The 20,254-nt window shown below is 47.9% G+C and overlaps 9 protein-coding genes across 10 annotated transcripts; 5 read left to right on the forward strand and 4 right to left on the reverse strand.

The window, feature by feature from the left end:
* The first annotated feature begins 1,023 nt into the window (after positions 1–1,023).
* Positions 1,024–2,532, forward strand: FOIG_15807 (cytochrome P450 oxidoreductase). Its single transcript, XM_031217198.1, has 2 exons — positions 1,024–2,005; positions 2,054–2,532. Exons 1-2 carry the CDS (start codon positions 1,179–1,181, stop codon positions 2,472–2,474), a joined length of 1,248 nt encoding a protein of 415 aa, XP_031053095.1. The 5' UTR covers positions 1,024–1,178; the 3' UTR covers positions 2,475–2,532.
* A 419-nt stretch (positions 2,533–2,951) lies between these two features.
* Positions 2,952–4,301, reverse strand: FOIG_15808 (uncharacterized protein; the record flags this gene model as incomplete). Its single annotated transcript, XM_031217199.1, has 1 exon — positions 2,952–4,301. One exon carries the CDS (start codon positions 4,299–4,301, stop codon positions 2,952–2,954), a length of 1,350 nt encoding a protein of 449 aa, XP_031053096.1.
* An 872-nt stretch (positions 4,302–5,173) lies between these two features.
* FOIG_15809 (uncharacterized protein) lies at positions 5,174–7,410 on the forward strand. Its single transcript, XM_031217200.1, has 4 exons — positions 5,174–5,276; positions 5,339–5,594; positions 5,658–6,297; positions 6,353–7,410. Exons 2-4 carry the CDS (start codon positions 5,356–5,358, stop codon positions 7,397–7,399), a joined length of 1,926 nt encoding a protein of 641 aa, XP_031053097.1. The 5' UTR covers positions 5,174–5,276; positions 5,339–5,355; the 3' UTR covers positions 7,400–7,410.
* A 334-nt stretch (positions 7,411–7,744) lies between these two features.
* Positions 7,745–9,376, forward strand: FOIG_15810 (uncharacterized protein; the record flags this gene model as incomplete). The annotated part of the gene is made up of 3 exons (XM_031217201.1): positions 7,745–7,812; positions 7,863–9,280; positions 9,338–9,376. Exons 1-3 carry the CDS (start codon positions 7,758–7,760, stop codon positions 9,374–9,376), a joined length of 1,512 nt encoding a protein of 503 aa, XP_031053098.1. The 5' UTR covers positions 7,745–7,757.
* A 402-nt stretch (positions 9,377–9,778) lies between these two features.
* Positions 9,779–11,824, reverse strand: FOIG_15811 (uncharacterized protein; the record flags this gene model as incomplete). Its single annotated transcript, XM_031217202.1, has 11 exons — positions 9,779–9,948; positions 10,003–10,056; positions 10,108–10,232; positions 10,283–10,533; positions 10,586–10,619; positions 10,678–10,933; positions 10,991–11,036; positions 11,091–11,245; positions 11,299–11,426; positions 11,474–11,565; positions 11,618–11,824. 11 exons carry the CDS (start codon positions 11,822–11,824, stop codon positions 9,779–9,781), a joined length of 1,518 nt encoding a protein of 505 aa, XP_031053099.1.
* Positions 11,825–12,257: 433 nt separating this feature from the next.
* FOIG_15812 (uncharacterized protein) lies at positions 12,258–13,733 on the forward strand (the record flags this gene model as incomplete). The annotated part of the gene is made up of 3 exons (XM_031217203.1): positions 12,258–12,570; positions 12,621–13,508; positions 13,564–13,733. 3 exons carry the CDS (start codon positions 12,258–12,260, stop codon positions 13,731–13,733), a joined length of 1,371 nt encoding a protein of 456 aa, XP_031053100.1.
* Positions 13,734–13,806: 73 nt separating this feature from the next.
* FOIG_15813 (uncharacterized protein) lies at positions 13,807–16,224 on the reverse strand (the record flags this gene model as incomplete). The annotated part of the gene is made up of 1 exon (XM_031217204.1): positions 13,807–16,224. The coding sequence occupies one exon, from the start codon at positions 16,222–16,224 to the stop codon at positions 13,867–13,869; it is 2,358 nt and encodes a 785-aa protein (XP_031053101.1). The 3' UTR covers positions 13,807–13,866.
* An 857-nt stretch (positions 16,225–17,081) lies between these two features.
* On the forward strand, positions 17,082–17,675 carry FOIG_15814 (uncharacterized protein; the record flags this gene model as incomplete). Its single annotated transcript, XM_031217205.1, has 1 exon — positions 17,082–17,675. The coding sequence occupies one exon, from the start codon at positions 17,082–17,084 to the stop codon at positions 17,673–17,675; it is 594 nt and encodes a 197-aa protein (XP_031053102.1).
* A 114-nt stretch (positions 17,676–17,789) lies between these two features.
* Positions 17,790–19,871, reverse strand: FOIG_15815 (uncharacterized protein). 2 transcript variants are annotated; one of them, XM_031217206.1, is made up of 4 exons: positions 19,611–19,871; positions 19,414–19,552; positions 18,711–19,297; positions 17,790–18,641 (listed from the first exon to the last, which is right to left on the reverse strand). In XM_031217206.1, the coding sequence occupies exons 2-4, from the start codon at positions 19,469–19,471 to the stop codon at positions 17,814–17,816; spliced, it is 1,473 nt and encodes a 490-aa protein (XP_031053103.1). In that variant the 5' UTR covers positions 19,472–19,552; positions 19,611–19,871; the 3' UTR covers positions 17,790–17,813. The 2 variants fall into 2 exon arrangements, with proteins under 2 accessions (XP_031053103.1, XP_031053104.1); XM_031217207.1 differs by having other exon boundaries at positions 19,377–19,552.
* Positions 19,872–20,254: the final 383 nt, after the last annotated feature.

Consider the following 20,254-nt stretch of genomic DNA (forward strand, 5'->3'; position numbering starts at 1 on the left):
ATTGTCAATCATGAGGACAAACACCAAGATCAGGGCAAATAGGCCAGTTAGGCAGGATAGGCAGCGGCTTGGGTGAATTACCGCAATCCGCATATTAAATCCAATCCGGATTCCATATACCTACTCAACTTATCTGTCCATGACCTTTAACTTTGACCCTATTGACCGTACCTCCGCGTGACTGACCGACCCGCTCTAGCTCACAGTTCCGTTTCTTGAACTGCGAAGGGAATAGTTCCACCGTTTTGCGGGTACGTACAGTCAGAAACGGTGAGCAGCCAAACAGCGGGGAGCCAAGAGTGCGGAATTGACAAACTGATAACACTGACAACAATGACCCACCCCCGCATTCACCTCGATCTTCTCCGCCTTATTCCCAAGCTTATCAAACTTTGAGCCACCAAACTCGGGACTGGCTGAAATTGCCATAAAGTTATTGACACATCATTCATTATATGCACAGCTTGCATACCCATGTCCACAAAGGGCAAAGATCACCCTTGAATTGAACAACAAAGAATCCATGACACTCAATCATCTCACACGGATTCCCAAACCGAAGCGAGGGTTGCACATCTCTCGGGTTCTAGACTCGACGCGGCTGAAGCTTCTCGGGTTCTGAAGCCGAGGGGGTCTCAGTACCGAGAGGAATATGCGGGGTGACACTGACACCCACCAATTGGCTTTGCGCATTCTCTTTATCTGTCCCGAAGCGGTCCAGAAGCCGATCAGGTGCCTGAGTCTAAACCCAATGGAGCCGAGAAGCGATATCGTTTGCTGCTGCGTTACTGGTGATGTCTGTTTGACGGAAGATACGGCTTCGGTCTGCGATACCGCTACTCGGCGAGCTGGCCAATCATTGAGCGACAATTAACACCACTATCTTTCCATATCTCTGACTGAAGGGGTCGGGTGATCAACGTCACAAGACCTGCTCAAGCGTGCACTATCAGAACTCCCGAAGACCAGCCTCACTATGACCAAAGTGCGCATCCGATACGCTGTCATCGTGAGGGGTTCGACCCGGGACATCGGGGTCGTTATCTTCTAGCCCGGGTTCCATCAGGCACACGATTGTCTATAAGAAAGTGCTATGCCTGTCTTGTCAAGCTACTCTCCCAAGGAAGATAAACACCACCAATCTCACCAAACCTTATCTCCACAAAGCCCACCACACAATGTCAACAATGAATAAGCTCAAGGTGAACGTCGAGAGTGACAACTTCACCGAAACAAGCCACAGAAGTCCCGTCCGTGCTCTCCCTTCAACATGGTACAATTCTCCCGAGATGTATGAGCTTGAGAAGCGTGCCATCTTCTCCAAGAAGTGGCTACTCACTACCCATCAGAACCGGCTTCCCAAGGCTGGCGATTGGATGAAGTTCAACACTACCGGCTACGAGTTCGTCGTTGCCCGCGATCGAAAGGGAAACCTCAATGCCTTCCATAACATCTGCCGTCATCGCGCTTTTCCTGTCGTTCAAGGTGGACAGCAAGGCAACTCATCTATCTTTGCATGCAAGTACCATGGTTGGTCTTATGGATTGAGTGGCAACCTCGCCAAGGCACCCAACTACGACCAGCTCGAGAACTTCGACAAGAGCAAGAACGGCCTTTTCAAGATCCATCTCAAGGTCGATGCGTATGGCTTTGTCTGGGTCAACCTCGACAGCTCTGAGAACCCGGAACCTTGGACTCGCTACTTCGAGGGTATTGATCAGCAAGAACGTCTTGAGAAGGTCAACTGGGATGACTACACTCTCGACAAGGAATACAGCATGGAGGGCGAGTACAACTGGAAGATTCTGGCCGACAACTTTAACGAATGCTATCACTGCCCCACGACCCATCCCGATCTTCCTACCCTTGCAGACCTTGGAAAGACAAAGTGCGACACGGGCCTGGGATGGATTAAACACTCGAGCATTCAGACCGAGGAGCAGAAGAAGAGCGGAATGCAACTCGCAAGCACATACTTCTACCCCAGTGCCTCAGTGGTCGTCCTGTAAGTACCTACTATCTTCCGAGCTTGGGTTCCTCTAACACTATACAGGCCTCACTTTATGATGATCCAGCGTTTCATGCCACTTGGCCCAACCACCTCATCAATGCACTATCAAATTTTCCGCAACAAGAACTCCTCCGAAGAGGACTTCCATAACATCGCCGATCTCTACGCACGCGTTGTCTCGGAAGATAAAGACTTGTGTATTGGAGCTCAGAAGAATCTCAACGCAGGAATCTTTGTTAGTGGAGAGCTGCATCCACGACTGGAACATGGTCCACTCTCATTCCAGGAATCTCATCGACAGGCGATTCATGAGCATGCCAAGCTTGAGAGGGAAGCAGGCAAGCAGATCTGGCCGGCGAGACAGCAGTTGCCATCTGATCATGCTTCCGAAGCAAACAAGGAGGACGAGGCGCTTTGTTCGAGCTTGTCTTGCGGGGGTATCCAAGAGGTTTTGGCTTGGTGATGCAAAAGTTAGTTGGAATGACAAAACGAAAGTGGCAAAGGAATAGATTAGATGTTTCATTAGTTGTATGATGTTTCATGTCAGATAGTTAATAAGAATGCTAATAACTTTAAAGATCTGTATAATTGTGCCTGACATGCATAGCCTACAGAGTAATGGAGGAATGTTCGTCTCTGGATTATGATCGGGGAGTTGACACCTAGGGAAAATATTTATACGTAATGGCTGTAATTGAAAGTTGTTGTCGCCAAGCTGAAGAAAGTAACAGTATAGTCTGCAAGGAGGCTTGCTAGCAGCTTTGAACATAACACCTTTCCAGAGGTCTCAAGGTCAAGCATTGCCAGTTTTCATAAGATCATCATGTAAATTGATTTCTTAGTGAACTGGAGTCTTTGATGGAAACTCTTGTTCCTGCTTCTAAGTTTGCGCAAACAACCCGTGTTGACGAAGTTCTTCGGCATCGTTTTCGTAAACTATTCAAACTCTTGTTTGAAAAGACGTCCACGAGTCCACTAGCAAAGACCTAGTTATATAGATTCCAAAGGCAGCAATGCACAGAACTCCGACATACAGACCTGCAAGTGCCTGGCCTCCTAATGTCTGTAACATCTGACCGCCAATAGGTACAGTAATAAGCAACGCAAAACTTACCGTGAAATTAAGGGTTCCAAGGTACTGCCCATAATCCTTGTGCCCACAGGTTTCCCCCAGGCAAGCTGGGATGAGGGCTGAGAAGAAACCGGAACCCAACCCCCACAGCGTAGCAAAAGCATACAGCGCGCTCACTTGTGTACCACCGAAAGGCACAAGGGTAGCCCCCACACAAATTGCTGTCAACACGATGGCGAGAAACAGGGTGTTACAATGACCGTATTTATCTCCCAAAAGGCCCGACACAATACGGCCGACGCAACCGCTTCCATTAATAATGACAATAAGGTTGTAGCCCGTCTCAATAGAGTTGCCTGCCTGCAGAGAAAGAGTAGGCAAACTGCCGGAAGTGCCAAATATGACGAATTCGAGTAAGAAGAATGTTGCTGCGACGGCGGCGAATGTCTGCGACCGGAAGGCATTGAAATTGATGGCAGCGCTGGCGCCAGACTTTCCAGCAGGGTCACAAGGAGTAACAGAAACGTCTGAAACATTGGACGGCTGCATTGTGATGTTTGTCTGGAGGTTGCGAATATGCAGGTTGTACATCTTCATGTACGGTATGTAGCACGCACAACCCGGGATCATTATACCAATCATAAGTATACCAAGAAACCTTATTGTCCATGTGTAGCCCCAGGTTGGAAACAGTTCTCTCAGAATGAATGGTATTATGACGCCCCCGAGTGCGGAACCGTTGAGAGCCAATCCTATGGCCAGGCCCCGAAGCCGGGTGAAGAGTTTTCCAACGATGGATAGCGCAATTGTCGAAGCAAGAGCACCACCGATACCGCCAAGGATACCCAAACACAAGATAAAATGCCAGTACTCAGTACATTCCGCGAGCAAGAAGAACATGGGAATCGTCAGAGCAGTGGCTATGGGGCCTACGACCATGGGGCTGAAGCGGTCTATGATAGGCCCAGCTTGTATTCCCAAGAATAATGTGAGTGCTGTGTAAAGACCTGAAATCCACCCGAGATCACGAGTTGCGTATTCAGATAGCTGGTTCTCTTGTAAATAAGCTTGGAACGTGCCAATCGCCTGGGGAAAGCCTGTGGCTAATGCGTTAGTCTCGCTTCTATAATGAGATCTGGAGACGAGATTCAAGGGTGAGATGATCACGCACCATAGGATGGAATCAATAACAAAAACGACCCAAAGACGCAAATCCATGACGACAAATGGGATTCTGTATCATAAGGAACTTCATCAACCGTTGTAAGCATGTGGCGGGTGTTTGATTGATCGATTAAAGCTGCATGACCAGGTGGTGACGTTATTGGATCATCTGGAGAGTTTGATGCTACTATAGATAAGCTTTGCATTGTATGTCTGGTTTGTGGACTTGGCTCCTTGGTTCGGTGGCCAAGTAGATCCTGAAATAATAATTAAGGATACACTGTGATAAGGTCAAGAGTTTAAAAGAGGCTTCAGGATATATAGAGTGTGGTTACAAATCTTGGACAACACAGACAAACGAAGGACAAGGACAGATAGAAAACGATGCTTAAGTACTTAGAGAGCTCAAGGAACCTATAGCTGATTTGAGAACTCGCTTCCATGGACTGTAGATTATTACATGCAGCATTGTATGGATCATCTATATTTGGTATTAAATTCCGAACCCGTCCGTGATATGGAGGAAGCTGACTGGCTATAGGCAGTTTAAAATCTTTTTTGTGGTCCGGAACCACCTACTGAGAAAAGAAAACCGACCCACAAACCAATTGCGGCACCTCCGCCGATTGGACTAGTCCAGAGACAGGGCAAAACATCTCATAGCAACATCGCTCGCTCTCTGAATGTTGACGCAGGAAACACTGAAACCACGCGAATTGAAAGCAAACCGTGTTGGTTTGTTCTCTGCCAGCATGCCTAAAGCTTACGGGAATAGCCACAAACGGCAAACAAGACCGGAGACTGGGCCGAGACGAGTGCGGGGACCATATGCTCTGGGAGGATGCCTTACCTGTCGACGGCGCCATGTCAAATGCGATCAGGTCAAACCGGTCTGCCTCACATGTCAGGCTTGCGGAGAAACATGTGACGGATTCTCAAACGACTTGTGTTGGGTCGGAGCATCATCGTCTAGCAAGCGTGAAGCGCCTGCCGACCCCAGTCAAGGCTCAAGGCGGCATCTCTACACTGGTGAGATACAAGGGCTCGGCGGCGTCGAGAATACAGAGACGACGATGCTTATTTTGAATTAGAGCAGTCTCGGGCCTTGATGGCCGCGACTATATCCGCTAGTGTCCCATCCAGCTCCGTCGGCACAGTTCTAGTAGATATCGATGATCACTCCAGAAATCCGCGTTCTTTTAATACACCAGAAATTACTATAGGACCTTTTGGTGTGTTTGATGCAAGCCCTGACCGAGAATCGGCTGCAGCAGCAACATTCAATGTTGAATCTAATGCCGATGCTGACGCAACAGTCAGCAACACAGATCCAGCAACAGATATTTGGTATCCCTCCAAGTTTCCTTTTCACGCAGATGATCTGATATTTTGGGCTGACAATAGAATTAGTGATTGGGACAGATACATTGTATGGGACGATCTTTTCACGCTCGATATCGAGAACACCCCTTGGATGCCGTCAGCCAATGGATGTACGGATCGGGGATTACTCGAAAGTGCTCCCGACTTCGAAACGTCGACTGACCTCGGATATTCCAGAACGACACGCATCTCCCACACTGAATCATACATGTCAATGAATACTCTTCCCTTAATGCCCTCTTTCAAAGATGAACTCCGGGCTGTAGATTGGCATTCTACTTACATCACCTTTCTTCTAAGAAATTTCAACTCTGTAGTCATGCCGCGGATGGCCTCAGTTCCTCTGGCTAAGAAGTTTGCGTGGGGGCCGATGCATCACGAACTGGCAGTACAGACTCTGGCTGAGGTCACATTTCTCAAGAAACCAGAGGTAAATGAAGCCAAGCTCGCGAATTTGTGCGCAATCGTTGCTATTTCATCCCATCATTTATATTTGACCGGAGAGGAGTCTTTCCAATCAGCAGAATACTGGTTGCAACTCAGTACGAAAACAATCCGCCACGCTAATATACATCTGAGTCGGTCGCTCGAATCAGAAACACGAGGCCCAAAAACAGCAAAGTATAAAGAGCAACTAATGGCTGTACAGGCACTCATGGCTCACGCTGTATGTAATAGCTGTCCAAACTATTGGAAACCTCAGTGCTAATGGAAAAGTTCAGTGGGTGACTTCTAATCAGACTGAGGCACGGCGATTCCAGCTCGAGGCCGAGCGACTTGTGCGGTTCCGTGGGCTTTCAAAGCGGAACATTTCACGGCGAATACGCCTGCTGCATCATGCTTATACATGGAATAGAATCGTCGGCGAGAGTACTTATGTGCTTCACGACTATGGAACTTTTCAGCATGCCATCAGCGCTAGTGTTGGGGAGCCGGCAATATCTGACGGGGCAGAGGCCAATATCATGGCAAACGAGTCTTCCAGCCATAATACACAAGAGAACACGCGGTTAGATGACTTTCTCCGAATCGGACACCGTTTTGAAGAAATTGGTAGCCACCTTGAAGGACACAAAGATGCCCAAGCCGGGACCGAAGATATCCATCTAGAAGACCCACGTACTAGTGTTGAGGATGGTTTTCATGTCATTTACGGCATACCTGAGCAATGGCTTAGTCTGCTATCACGCACCACACGGCTAGCAAACTGGTTGGATGCTACCGAGATTCCCCAGAGGCTAAGCAACAATCGGCTTGTGGAGATATTGGAACGCCGGGCTCAAAGTCTCGAAGACGCTATCTGCTCTTTTGTTGAGAGTCGCAATCTATCTGCAAGCATCGACGCCAATGACCCGCCAAATGTGTGCATGTTCAGATGCCTTACAGCGGCTCTGCTCATCTTTTTCTACCGGCGCATCCGCAACGTTCATCCTCTCGTGCTTCAAGTCTATGTCGACCAGATAATCCGGGGATTGGAAATATTTGACGATTCGCTAGCACGGCATGGGCAGGCTGGACCTGGCTCTGCATGGGCAGCCTTCATCGCTGGATGCGAGGCAATGGGAGAGTCGAGACGGGAGAAGTTACGGCAGTGGATGGATCGAGCCTTCGACAGTTGCAGGTTTCAGTTGTATCAACGGGCAAAGGAACTCATGACGCGCGTTTGGGAACGGAGAAGTATGGCTCGAGAGTATCAGCAAAGGGTTCCACGTCGACCTAGCTGGATGGAAGTGTCAAGAGAAACTAATACATGGATTATACTACACTAGAACTTACATCCTATAATAAAAAAACTTATTCTTTTTAATAAAAGTTGCTTTCTAATTGTTCTTAAAAGGCTCTTCTATCTATGAAAGCCGTTGTGAAGCACAAGAGGCTTGCGATTTACAGCGCCTCTAACTAAAGATTTCCAGCGCAATGCAACCTGGATAGTCTCCAATTACAGATGCTGCTATTCTGATCCAATATATCAAAGGACTGAGGGATCTTGCGCTGCACGGTGCACTAAAACAAGCTAGGGTTAGCGTTAAGAAAACGTGATATTAAATCCAGCTAATAATAAATAACCAATTTTGCTGCAATGCTAATTACCCCCTCTTACTCCAAAACCACATCCGCAATTACGCCATGCCGCCCGAGGATTCTTCTGCAACCAAGCCAAAGCCAAAGCGATCGAGAGCAGGTAAACACAATCCAAGGAAATCCTCCAGCCTAGACTGATGGTTCTACCAGGCTGTTACACGTGTAAAATACGCAAAGTGCGGTGCGGATCTCCGCGTGATGGTGACCACGCGACGTTGTCAGCGTGTGCAAATTGTGAGAGACTTGGGTTGCCATGTCAATGGAACAAGCCCGCCGAAGGAGAGAATTATACCCCGCCGCCCAAACGTCGAAGAACCGTCGGAAACCGCCGCAGAGGCCAAGATGGCGACGCGTCGCCATCGCCTCTCCCACAACAGATCCTCCAGGAAGGTTCCAACGAGCCTGCTGAATCAACTAAATCAGCCGACGCAGCTGAGTTCGAACCACAGGCTTTCACGGATCTTACAGATCTCCAATTAGATCTGCCTGAGGAGTTTGACTTCGATGCCGGCCTAGGCGTGGAGCCGCATTTATTTTGGTCTGGGGAAGGGGTAGACTTTATCCCTCTCCCTCTCATAGAATCAACTCCTACGTTGTTCCAAACAACTGCGGATAACTATTTACAAGTGGAGATGCCCCCAGTGGCTCAACTTCCTTGTCTTAGCCCTGACACTGATCGGGATCCACTAGGTCAAGACACTGACATATCCGACTTTTCGATTACAGGCAACGTCGATACTCGGCGATTGATACAGCATTATCTTGAAGTCATGAATGGTTATTCAAAGGTAACTGATCATGGCAGTAACAATAACAACCTCTTCATTGCAGCATTCTCGAAGTCGCTGTTCTTTATGCCGCTCTACTACGCAATCTTATCATTCTCTGCATCTCATCTGTCATTACAGGATCCATCACTTGCTGATACAGCCTGTCGTCTCGACAATCTCGCTGAGGAGCATTTCAATCGTGCCTTCCAAGATTATACAGCAAAAGTAGAAGGTCTCCTATCTGCGCTCTTTGTTCGCGTCAAGAGAGTCCACGTTATGGGAGAGAGCGTCAGTTCCTTCTTGAGACTCATATCCATCGCCACCGAGATCATCTTTAGCAACCAAGGACGAGAAGCGTTGGAGAAGCCCTCGGAATTATCGGGACGGATTGTTCTCCGCCTTGCTACTCTTGACGCTAGGGCTTCGTGTTATAGATTAGGCGGCGGGCTTCTGGTCAGACGATTACGCGAGATTCCTTCGCTCTCCTTCATTTTCAAGTTTGAGGATAATGAATCATCGTCAACGAGTGCATTTGTTCATCTGTTGCGTGCTGACATTCTTCGCATGCGAGTTGGGCAGCTCGACCTGAGGGTTCACGAACATAAGGGCTCAGTCGAACTTGACGAGGTAGAAATGCTACAAGCAGATATAAAGACTCTCATTCATCGGTGGGAGCAGCACCTATCAAAGTATACCAAAGAAGGGGCCACAGTCTCGGCTTTGCCTGCGGGTGTGTACGGCTGTTATACCGTGTTGGGTGCTCTCCACTCAGCTTTACTGTATCTTCACAGTGTTTATGTAAGTAATGGCTCCTGCCCCAATACATAATGGAAGCTAATTTCTCATAGCCCTTAGACTCCATTGATAGCCACTGCTCCGTGGCCAAAATTCTGAACCACCAGCTTTTGATCCATCGAGATCCATCGCGTACTGCTTCGCCATCTTCAATATTACCCTCATCTCTTTTTCTAGCCGCTATATTTACAAAAGACCCAATATATCGCGATTGGGCCATTAAAATCCTTCAAGATGGTGAAAGATGGGGTTTATATGTTAAGAAAACGAATGAACTTGTTGAGGCGGTGTGTAGGATGCGTGAACGAGATAATTGTGTAGATATAGGGCTTGCAATGGAGAACACTACTGGGCGTTTTGTTATATAGAAAGGAATATTTCAATTACTGAATGCTCTTGGTGGTTTGAGTGCCTAATATATGGTCAAAATAGAGTAGTCTGGTTATGTATAATACCACCCATCTTTGCTGAGAGTTTAAACCAGACGTCAACAGACCGATCTTACATCGTGTATCGAAAAGTACGCCACTTCTCAAAGTCTGTCTCATCGGTGAACTCTGGCCTAGTGTTGGCTACGGACTCATCGCAAAGCTTATCGCGGCGCGCATTCTCATATTTATACCAACTAAGCTGTAGGATAGGTAGTACCACCATGAGCGCATAGCATCCCACTAGACAAACACATTAGTCAAGAGGTCTGATGTAGTAGTATTCGCGAAACTTACTCAGCATCTTAAAGGCTAGGTTGTAGGTAGGTGCTTCTCTTTCTAGGAAGAATTCTATGAAGATGTTTAGCTAATGAAGTGCGACTCGCGAGGCTGGCTACGCACGAGGACCTGCGATAAGGCCGGCTGCCCACCCGGCGAAGATGATACCAGACGCCGTTGACTTCTTGGTATTGCCGGCGTAATTGGAAGCCATAAGGCCTGCACTGAGAGTGAAAGACATGGAGTGGCTAGCCACGGGTTAGTATATGCCACCAAACGGTTCATATCGAGCACTGACGTGTATGTTAAGAAGTATCCGGCTAATCGGCCTGCTGTATTTGTTGTCGGTAGTGTGTGCAGAAGGGAAGCCCCAATCAATGGTGGAATGGAAACTAGGATCGACAGATATAATCGGATGTTGTTGTGTTTGGACGCGATATACGAGAATACAAGAAACGTCAACAGCTGAATGACTGCAGCAGGGCAAGTGGAAATGAGAGTGGTTTGGATAGCTGTAAATCCAAAACCCTTCACTATCTGACTTGAAAACTACCCCTGATGTCAGTATTCACCAATCAAGTACAGCCCGAGCTACTCTTACCTGGCTAGCAAAGGTTGATGGCATCGTATTACCCCTAAAGGGAATGATTAACAGGCAGTTCCCATACCAATTTAAGCTGTAAGATCTCTTACATGGCAGTAACAAAGAAGAAGACTGTTTGTGGATCTCGTAGGGCTTCCCAGAACTGATGCCACTTCCACTCACTATCCTTTGTAACAGTCTGATTCTCTCGAACTCTCTCGATTGCGATCGTTTTCTGGCGCTCGTCGAGCCACCGGGCGTTGCTCTGGTTGTCTGGCATGAGATACATGAGGACGAAAGAGAAGGCGAGGCTGAGTGATCCGAAGAAGAGAAAAAAGATCTTCCATGTTGCGATCGAACCGTGGACTGCACATGAAGGCATCAGTACCTGTCAAAGTAAAGAGAATGATTTATTAAATATACTTAGGCCTAAGGCATAGCTCAATATACCACCGAAGAAGTTGCCAATCTAGAAAAATTAAGATTAGATCTAACGTAATGCTGGTAGGGTGTAAGTACTTACTGGAGTACCACTAAGCCAAAACGCTGTTCTGAAAGCTTGTTCGGGGCGCGTCCACCAGTTACTGGTAATGATAACGAAAACAGGTCCAATAATACTCTCGCATAGGCCAAGGAAAAACCGAATAGTTGCAATACCAGCGAAGTTTGTGCATTTGACTAGACAGTAACCAATGTAAGTCGGTGCAGGTAAATAGTTGAAATGAACATACCAGTAAGGAGAACAATGATAGACCAGGCGCAAACAGCGCCCGCGATGAACTTTCCTGCATGTCCGGGCCATCTTTGTACCAGCTTCGCCCAAACCATTGAGCCAATCATATAGCCAATATAAAAAATACTGAGAGCATTAGCAACTAATATCATACTACATCTGTGGTGCTCTACCTTCCGAGCCAGCTGTAGTCAGAGCCCTCCAGACCCAATGCTTCCTTGATGCCAAAGATCGAGGCGTAGTTCAAAAGGGTCTTGTCGAGGAACTTGGAACAAAAATCAGCGACTTGGGGACAGAAGTCGACGGAAAGAACTAACCGAAAAGATATAGCAGGCACATAGCATAGGTAGGAGGATAAAGTCAATCTTCCGCTTGACTGCTTTACCCTCCTTTGCGGTGAATACAAAGACTGCAGTCGTTTCATGTTCTTCGGCCATTTCGTAATGATGTTTGTTTGAGGAATCGTTCGAGTTTGCTGGAGTAATGATGTTTCCCTCGGTGGGGGAAGAGCGCGACTCAGTCATGATGGGTAGAGGATGCTTGATAATCACCAGCGATGCAGTAGAGGGGGTGTCGAGGAGTAGAAAAATCCGGGGTTGAAGGGTTTCGTATCCAGAAAGTCTGGGGTTATCTGGAGACCTTAAAAAGGCTCGCAGTTGTTAGTTCCACGTTCGAACCGACAAGCCGATCTAGGTTAGTTAATACGGGGAGTCGATCCGATAACGAAAATAGCCGACTATGTCGGCAAAAAGGTATCACGTGATGCTGTCGGCTGTCTGCCTCCTACGGCATCTGTGTATCAATATTCAGTAAGTAAAGCTATAAATTACGCGAATTAGGCCCCCTGTAGATCCATCAGAGTAATCCAGTTACTTGATTCTATTATAACAATAATTCCATCTTACCAAGTCCAGCAAACGACTCCAAACTTGCTTCTAAATCTACAAACTTCAAAACATGGCGGTAGAGAAACCTCAGGCCAATAGCGAGCGTGTTGAAACGCCAATTATTGAGCTTCTACCCGAGACAGAAGCTTCACATGCGGTCATCTTGGAACCTTATCATGTTGATCTGCTTCCAGAGTATGAATACGTCAGCAGAGAATACATGATCAGCGGCTTTGCAGCTGGTGAACCATATTGCACGCGCCTGCTTCTACGATGCCCAAAGGACCCGGAGCGATTTACTGGGTTTGCAATTGAGGAACCTTCGCATCTCTGGGGAGGGACAAGCATCTGGCGTCACATTAATAGGTGGCTCATGCGCAATGGTAAGTGACCTCACCCTCATAAGAGTCTCTTAACTAAATAAGACAAACAGGGCATGCCTGGATCGAGATCGATTCGCAAGCCCCGTCAGCAATTGGAAAAATCAAATCGGCCGATCCAGAACGATACAAGAATATGACTTTCATTCCTGGTCCTATCTCGGACCACTTTGCGGATAACATCCCGTTCGTGACAGAAATCACGAAAGAATCACTGCGAGCTGCATACGATGAATTCAAGAAGGAGTGGTGGCCGGCGACTCTACAGTCCCCAGAAATTATCGCTGCTGCGTCTTATGCTCTAAGGTCTGGTCAACTAGGTCTCCGAGCTGACCGTGTTGTTCTTAGTGGACTCTCTCAGACGGGAGGCGTCACTCGTCGTTTCATCACACACTCATCGCACTTGAGACTACCAGATGGTGAATTGCCATTTGAGGGCTTCATTCCCTGTCAATCTGGTGGTGAAGCTCTGCCAGACTTTCCAGGCTCAGCTATCATAGAGCTCTTAGGCGAGTCTGAATTTCAGTCTGTGAGACTGTCCTGCGGTGTTAGTGGGCAGATGAACGAGACCAAGCACCGCCGACCGGACAGTGAAGGATTCAGATTGTATGAAGTTGCTGGCATGGCCCATCGAGAGTCCAGATATGCATCTCAAACTGATTTAAAGCGTTGGTCAGTGGCTGACCTGAAAGGTGCAGAGTGGAGTACTTTTGCAAATTCTTTTATCTATCACGCCGTTTTTGATCTTATGGAGAAGTGGACTAAAGACCCTCTCTTCACACCCCCTCCGAGTGCTATTCTCAAGACTGTTGGAGATTCTGATGAGATCGTTCGTGACTTTCATGGGAATGCTCTTGGGGGCGTGAGGACAATTCATACTGATGTTCCACTTGCAAGGCTTATTGCTGCGACCCCAAAGGGCCGTCCAAATTGGTACTGGGGTAAGCAAATATTTAGTCCTGGTCCTACCCAAGTATTCACTAATAATGTCCAAAGGTTCTGAATGGCCGTTTCATGCTAAGAAGTTGGAAGATTTGTACTTTTCAACAGCCATCTATCGACAGAGGGCAGGTCAGGCACTTCGAGAGTGCATCGATGCTGGATTTCTTCTTGATGCTGACGCAGAGACTTTACGTCGTGAAACTGTTGAGAAGGTCTCTTTCTAAGTCTACATGCATGGCTTAACTACATCTTTGTCTTTAACCTGGCCATAACTCTTGTCATTAGTTCAAACATATGCCGAGAGAAAAGATGATAGTTTCAATTTTGATCCTTGCCGTTTATTTCCTAAGCTGTATCTTATATAGATAGTCTCATATCAAACCGCTTGCCACCTACTAAAGGCATTGTTGCTTTATCCAATTTCCCTGTCGGTGTCCTTTTAATATCTTGTACAATCTCTATCACACTCGGCACCTGAAATCGAGCTACACGAGTAACCGACCATTGCCAAAGCTCTTCCTCTGTCACTGTGCTTCCCGGACGGAGCTGCACAGCTAATTTGAGGTCATCCTCTGTACCCGGGCCCAACTGTGACGGCACGCCATATGCTGCTGCAACGACGACGTCTGGATGACAAAAGAACTCATCCTCCACTTCGCTAGCGTTGACATTCTCGCCACGTCGGCGCACAACATCTTTGTCTCGGCCGACAAAGTACACATTGCCATGTTCATCCACCTTGGCCAGATCACCCGTGTGTAGCCAGAGGTTTTTGAATGCTGAAGCTGTATATGTCGGATCGCCAAAGTACTCTTTCAGCATGGCGTTGGGATGGTCACTACGAATTAGAAGGTGGCCGGGAGTGTTGACTGGAACCTCGTCGCCCAAGTCGTTGATAATACGTAGTTGGTAACCTTTTCGTGCACGTCCACAGGATCCTGGGGGAGAAGGAACCCCGAGTCTTTGGAAAACAGGAATGCCGGACTCGACACTTCCGTACAAAGTGATTAATGAATGGCCGAACCTCTGCTTATATTCTTGCGCGAAGTTTGGCAGAGGTACACCCCAAGCAAGTCGAACGTTGTGGTCGCGGTCTCGTTCGTTGGGCTGTTGCTTGTATGTGATTGCCAGCGTAGCTCCCATATAATTATAGACCGTGGCCCTTGTGGTACGGATCTCGTCCCAGAACTTGCTGGCGCTGAACCTAACCGATACTGCAGCAATGGCGCCCAGCAAGAGAGCGGGGATCATGGTCAAGGCCGTGGCATCCAAATGGAACATGGGGAATGGGCAGTAAAGTACATCGTTGTCTCGCAATTCGCAACTCTCGACCAATGCCTTGGCCTGAAGAATAAAGTACTCATGTGAGAGAACACAGGGCTTAGACTTCCCAGTGGTGCCACTAGTGTACAGCAATGCCGATGTTGTGGCTGGAGTGACGCTCACAGGCTCTGTAACCGATGTAGCCGGCTCCATCAAGTTAGAGAAGCTCTGGGGACCAGTCCCATCCGGCTTGTTAACAAATACACATGCATCGTCAACTACTCCAGTCTGTTGGAGCTCTGGCAACAGTGCTTCATCGACGATAGCTAGCTTGGGTTGAGCGGATGTGATGACACCCTTGAGCGTGACAGACTTGAGCTCAGGATTGATTGGTACCCATATTGCCCCAAGTCGATTAACAGCCATCCATGAATATGCCATTTCAACACTGTTTCTCATCATAACGAGAACTCTATCGCCTGAAGCGATACCGAGCTTCCTTAGGCCACCAGCAAGTGCTCCCACTGCTGTGTTGAACTGTTGGAAAGTGACGTCTTGACCTCCAAAGCGAAAAAATGGTCGTTCCGGGAAAGTTTTAACAGAATTGCATAGTGCCGTGTTAAGATCTCTAATCTTGCCCATTTCGACAGCGTTGGTTTCATGACCTGATGGTGTGGTGGCCACCTTCCGAGCCGCAAAGTTGGCGTAACCCAACGCTGCATCACTCTGGGCGAAACAGTGACTGGCCACGTTCACTTCATCCTGCAAGCATGACTCCATGTTATCGAAAAGCGTCTTCTCTAAAGATGTTTTGGAGGATGACAATGAGATGCTCGGAAACTCAGAGAGCTGCCTCGCAAGCTCCAATGCTCGCACTTTGGGGTCATGGTTGATCTCTGTCAGGAGGCCGAGCTTGAGGGCTTCGTCGGCATCCACCCAACGGCCAGTGAGGAGCAATTCCTTGGCTTTCAACAGTCCCACCATATGGGGCAAGCGAAGGGTGATGCCCCCAGTAACAGCATGGCCAAGTGAGACTTCCGGAAAGCGAAACTTGGCTCCGGGTCCACCGATAACGAAGTCTGCTGCTAGTGCAATCTCTGCACCGCCGCCGATGGCGAAACCCTGGACAGCAGCAATGACGATGGATTGAGAGGATGAAGTAAGACGAGTAATATCTTGCAACTGTTCAAAAGCCTGTTTTAGCTCTTCGGCCGAGCCCGTTTCTGGTGCCAGAGTCTGCTTGAGGTCTTCGCCGGCACAGAATGACCGGTCACCTTGTCCCTCGAGAATGATGATACGAGCACTGGCGTTGTTTCGAAGTGCTTCGACAAGAGAACGTAGCAAAGGCACATTCAAGGCGTTTAAGGACTTCGGCCGATTCAGGGTGATTCTCATGACCGAGGGGATAGGGTGCTCGATAAGCACCACTGACTCAGACTCGTGGTTATTCATGGTATGTGTGAGCGAATAGTCACCAGCAAAAGACGATGACCAAGGTAATGAATGATAATTCAAGGCTGCTAAGTAATGGTTAATGGTTGAGAGGCTTGTTTCCCGTTTCATGTTTATATAGACCTGCCTTAGAGTAGGCTTCCGATTTCGGACTTACATGCCAGAAGGCACACATGTAGTTTGGAAATTCATACCGATCCGAATTCCCCCCAAAGGAACAAAATGACATGCTATAGCGAGTTGGTGTCATCAAGTTTCCTTACGGAAGTCAACTGGTAGCCCCATGACGCGAGTCGCTTTGCACTCCATTACCGCCACTTCCCCACTTTACCTTTTTGATAGTTACAAGAAACGTATACCGAGCCAAATACGTCCTAAATGAAGAACGACATGCTATAGCGAGTTGGTGTCATCAAGTCCCCTCACAGAAGCTAACCGATAGCCCCATAATGCTAGTCGCGCTGCGCTCTATCACAGCCACTTCCCGCGCTATACTTATTTAGGAATTGCAAGAATCGCATACCGAGCACTTCTCCACCTAGTTGCGTTAGTGGAAAACAAAGACTACCTGTTGGTTGGGTAGTTATTACCAAGATACTTTGACGAAGCGATTGCAAGAACAACCTACATGTTCCAATTTTAAATCTGAGTCGTTTTCCATAGACTCACCTTTTGGTGTCAGATAAATCTCCGAAAATAGAATAGAGCTTGATAAGACGATCGAGTTTGACACACAACTGAGCCCTTTGCATTTTCTTCCATTTTGCTTTCTTACCCTTTTTCTTTTCATTTCATCCGACCATTATACTTTACTTTTTGGGACTCGTCACACCCATAAGACCTAAATCTCTTCAACAATGCCCACTGAAGTACGTCCAAGTCCAATTGGTGGTCCTCAGACAACCCAAGCTCTGTCCCAGCGTCTCGCCTCCATAGCTGCTTCTCATCCAGCTACCCTCGACCTTCAGGGAAAGATCAACGTTGAGGTATCTCGCTCGGTATTGTCTGTACGAGAAGAATACATCCAAGACAACCTGACCTCAACGACTTTGGCCGGTCTCCATGCAATCTCGCCACCTCCCTTCGTTTATAAAGATGATGCAGCCGGAGGTCTCTTAGCATTCTATCACCTTGGCCACAAACTATCCGGCCATTCTGGCCTTGTTCACGGTGGCATAGCTGCCGTGTTGCTAGACGAATGCATGGGAAGAGCGAGCTTCCCCCGACTGACCGGCAAGATTTCGGTTACGGCAAATCTTAACGTGAGCTACAAGAGTCCGATAGAGGTAGATAGTATCATCCTGATTCGGGCCGACGTTATGGAAGTTCAGGGGCGGAAAGCGTGGGTTCGGGGCGTAATTGAGAATGCAGAGGACGGTACAGTCTTCGTCGAGGCTACTGGGCTTTTTATCGAGCCTAAATGGGCGGATTCCTTAGCAAAATTGCTTTAGGGAACGAGATCTTAGGGTACTACATATCAATATCCAGGCGCTGAAGGACAATTTCGATAGGAGCCATGTGCTTCTATCCTCGTTGTCACCTCCCGAATAAGTCAAATTCCAAAGGGCACAATTTGCTAGTACAGAGCATCATATAAGTAGACTATCAAATTCAAGCTCATGCATGATCTGTTTCCAATCCATGATAACCTTTCCAGGATCCAAACCACTTTGTTGGCTGATTACCTCGCGTCTTCGCCATATTTCATAAAGGACAACTTTTATCGAAGTTCGGCTTCCTATGCCTACCGATGTTGCCCAATTAACCCACTCTTGCGCTGTCGCCAAATCTTCCTGTGTGTATGCCTCGGCTGCGGCGATGAAGGCTGGCCATGCAGAAAAGTTCCCAGTACTGTTGGCGAGAAAGGCTGACACGTGACCCAAGGTATCGTGGACATGGTGTTGAATGGCGTGAGGGGGTACATCAAGCAATGTTCGGTAGCAGTAAATATAAGTCGCAGATATGAATGCTTTTGCTTGATGCTTGGCCTCTGGAGGATTGTTGGGAATGAAACTGCTGCTACTTTGGACTGAATTGAGACATGAGAGGACTTCGTGGAGAAGCTCATTGCTCGTTGTCCGAGATATGTCACCAAGTGGTGCTTGGCTAAAGTTCGTGATTTTGGAGATGCATTCCAAAATGCAGCGTGGCGCCCCGATAGTGAAGATGAAATCAGGTGTGGACAACATCGCCAAAGGATCCGGGTTCCCAGCGTCAGGTGACTGACGATTAGCCTCGAAATCAGAGCGATTGGACCATGTAGAGGATCCGGCGATGATCTCTATCACGCCGAGGCTTTCTAGGGAAGAACGAGCCAAGTCTGACAAGATCCAGGGGTAGGCCTCACCGTACGACCAAAGAAGCGTCCTTGCTCCCCGTAAGTGGTGTTTCCAGTCTGTGGAATGACCGCGGTAGGCCTGGAAGATGGTCAGGGGAAATGAAGCTCATAAAACGCCCAAAGTATGAATCCGTTCCTGTGGACATACCTCAGCAAACATCAAGCTCATGATAGAAGCTAGCATAGCCGAGGAGTCGGTCTTGCTATGCACCAAATCATGTGTTAGATGCGACAGTGCCGCATTGTAGTACCGTAGCGCAATGTTAGCCATCTTGGCATCGTTTCCAAGCAAATGGGCGATGTTGAAAGCTGAATGGGCTAGTATGGCCCTATACAGGACTTTCTGGCCTGATAATGCAAGTTGTAAAGCGGCAGTGGCCCAATAGCATTGCCATGGATTATAGGGATGTTCGTATGGGAGCATTATGAAAGCTACGTGGGTGACGTAGTGATGGAATAAGAAACGCTCGTCCTGGAGCGGACCCGTGATTGAATCATGGCTTTGCGGTCGAGGTTTGAACTCCTCCAAAAGCGTTGGATTAAGGGAGCTTCTCAATGGCGTTGAAATCTCAGGCCTCGATGAAAACACTGAGAATGGGTTATGACATTCGGGCGTCCAAGATGATTGCTCACGATGGATGTAGGGTTGGGCGTGACAAGGGTTCTCGTCGCAAGACAATATCAGGAGGTCCAAATGTTCGCTAGATAAAGTTTCAAACCCTGCCCATGTTAATTCTGCTGTGTATCAGCAACAATGCAACTATCAGGGACGTCCACGAATAGGACCTTAACAGGAACACAATGAGGGTCTCACATCATGAAGATAGCCCGGAGAGATTAACATTACATACCGCTACGCAAAATACGCCGCCCATCGGTTTGAAAAGGCTTTGATTTGTTTTGTTCCATCCATACAATCTTCGAATCGTAGCCAGAGCACTGAATGCCGATGCGTCGACAATTGAGACACCACGGACGTGTCTCGTCACACTGAATGGGTCAGCCTGGGTGGACCGCTAAACAGATGGGATTCATAACTTGTCCTTACCTTCACTTTACGTGATCGACATTTCCAGCAGCCCTGTATCACGATGATGAGCTGTTTAGACCTCGTGAGTTCTCATGCGTACATACAGTGAACGTCCGATGGCGGCGCCGTGCGCCCTGCGTAGGTGGCATATCTGGCTTAGTCAAGTCGGCTGCAGATTCTACGCAATTAGACGCCTGAGCTGCAGGTAGTTTATGTTTAGTACGGAACTCAGTGAAAGATGACGGCGTTTATGACGGTATGAATTGTCCTCTGCAGTTGTAGTAGCTTTTGAACGACCATGCCTGGCTAGTGGTGTCTAGCAAACGGCCGATGGCTCCTGGGATTAGTGTTAATCCGGATCACCCACTTTTTGTACTTGTGCCTCATACGGATAGCCTACTGAGTACCGGAGCTGTGTGCGAATGGCCCCACTCCGAGCAGAGAGCGGAGATACTCCAGTTCATCAATCGGCGGCACCTGATGAAGATTTTATTTAGCTACCTAAATATCCAGATTCCAGCCACGTTGACATGAGAGGCCAAACAGACTAACTATATAACCGCACATGCGGAGTCCTAGCCAAGACACAGACAATAAAGGTTTAGCAGAGATATACCAGAGAGCATTAACACTATCCCTTGTCCCCCTCTTTATACATCTCT

The sequence above is a fragment of the Fusarium odoratissimum genome (assembly GCF_000260195.1).
Source record: "Fusarium odoratissimum NRRL 54006 unplaced genomic scaffold supercont1.59, whole genome shotgun sequence".
Lineage (NCBI taxonomy): Eukaryota > Fungi > Ascomycota > Sordariomycetes > Hypocreales > Nectriaceae > Fusarium > Fusarium odoratissimum.

Excerpts from the sequence above, each read along its gene's own strand:
- FOIG_15807 (XM_031217198.1), top strand. The coding sequence starts at position 1,179 with ATGTCAACAATGAATAAGCTCAAGGTGAACGTCGAGAGTGACAACTTC. Across the intron at positions 2,006-2,053 it reads AGTGCCTCAGTGGTCGTCCT|GCCTCACTTTATGATGATCC; the intron begins GTAAGTACCTAC and ends AACACTATACAG.
- FOIG_15809 (XM_031217200.1), top strand. The coding sequence starts at position 5,356 with ATGGCCGCGACTATATCCGCTAGTGTCCCATCCAGCTCCGTCGGCACA. Across the intron at positions 5,595-5,657 it reads GATCCAGCAACAGATATTTG|TGATTGGGACAGATACATTG; the intron begins GTATCCCTCCAA and ends CAATAGAATTAG. Across the intron at positions 6,298-6,352 it reads AGGCACTCATGGCTCACGCT|TGGGTGACTTCTAATCAGAC; the intron begins GTATGTAATAGC and ends GGAAAAGTTCAG.
- FOIG_15815 (XM_031217206.1), bottom strand. The coding sequence starts at position 19,471 with ATGGAACAAAACAAATCAAAGCCTTTTCAAACCGATGGGCGGCGTATT. Across the intron at positions 19,298-19,413 it reads GCGGCGTATTTTGCGTAGCG|AATTAACATGGGCAGGGTTT; the intron begins GTATGTAATGTT and ends GATACACAGCAG. Across the intron at positions 18,642-18,710 it reads TGAGCTTGATGTTTGCTGAG|GCCTACCGCGGTCATTCCAC; the intron begins GTATGTCCACAG and ends ACCATCTTCCAG.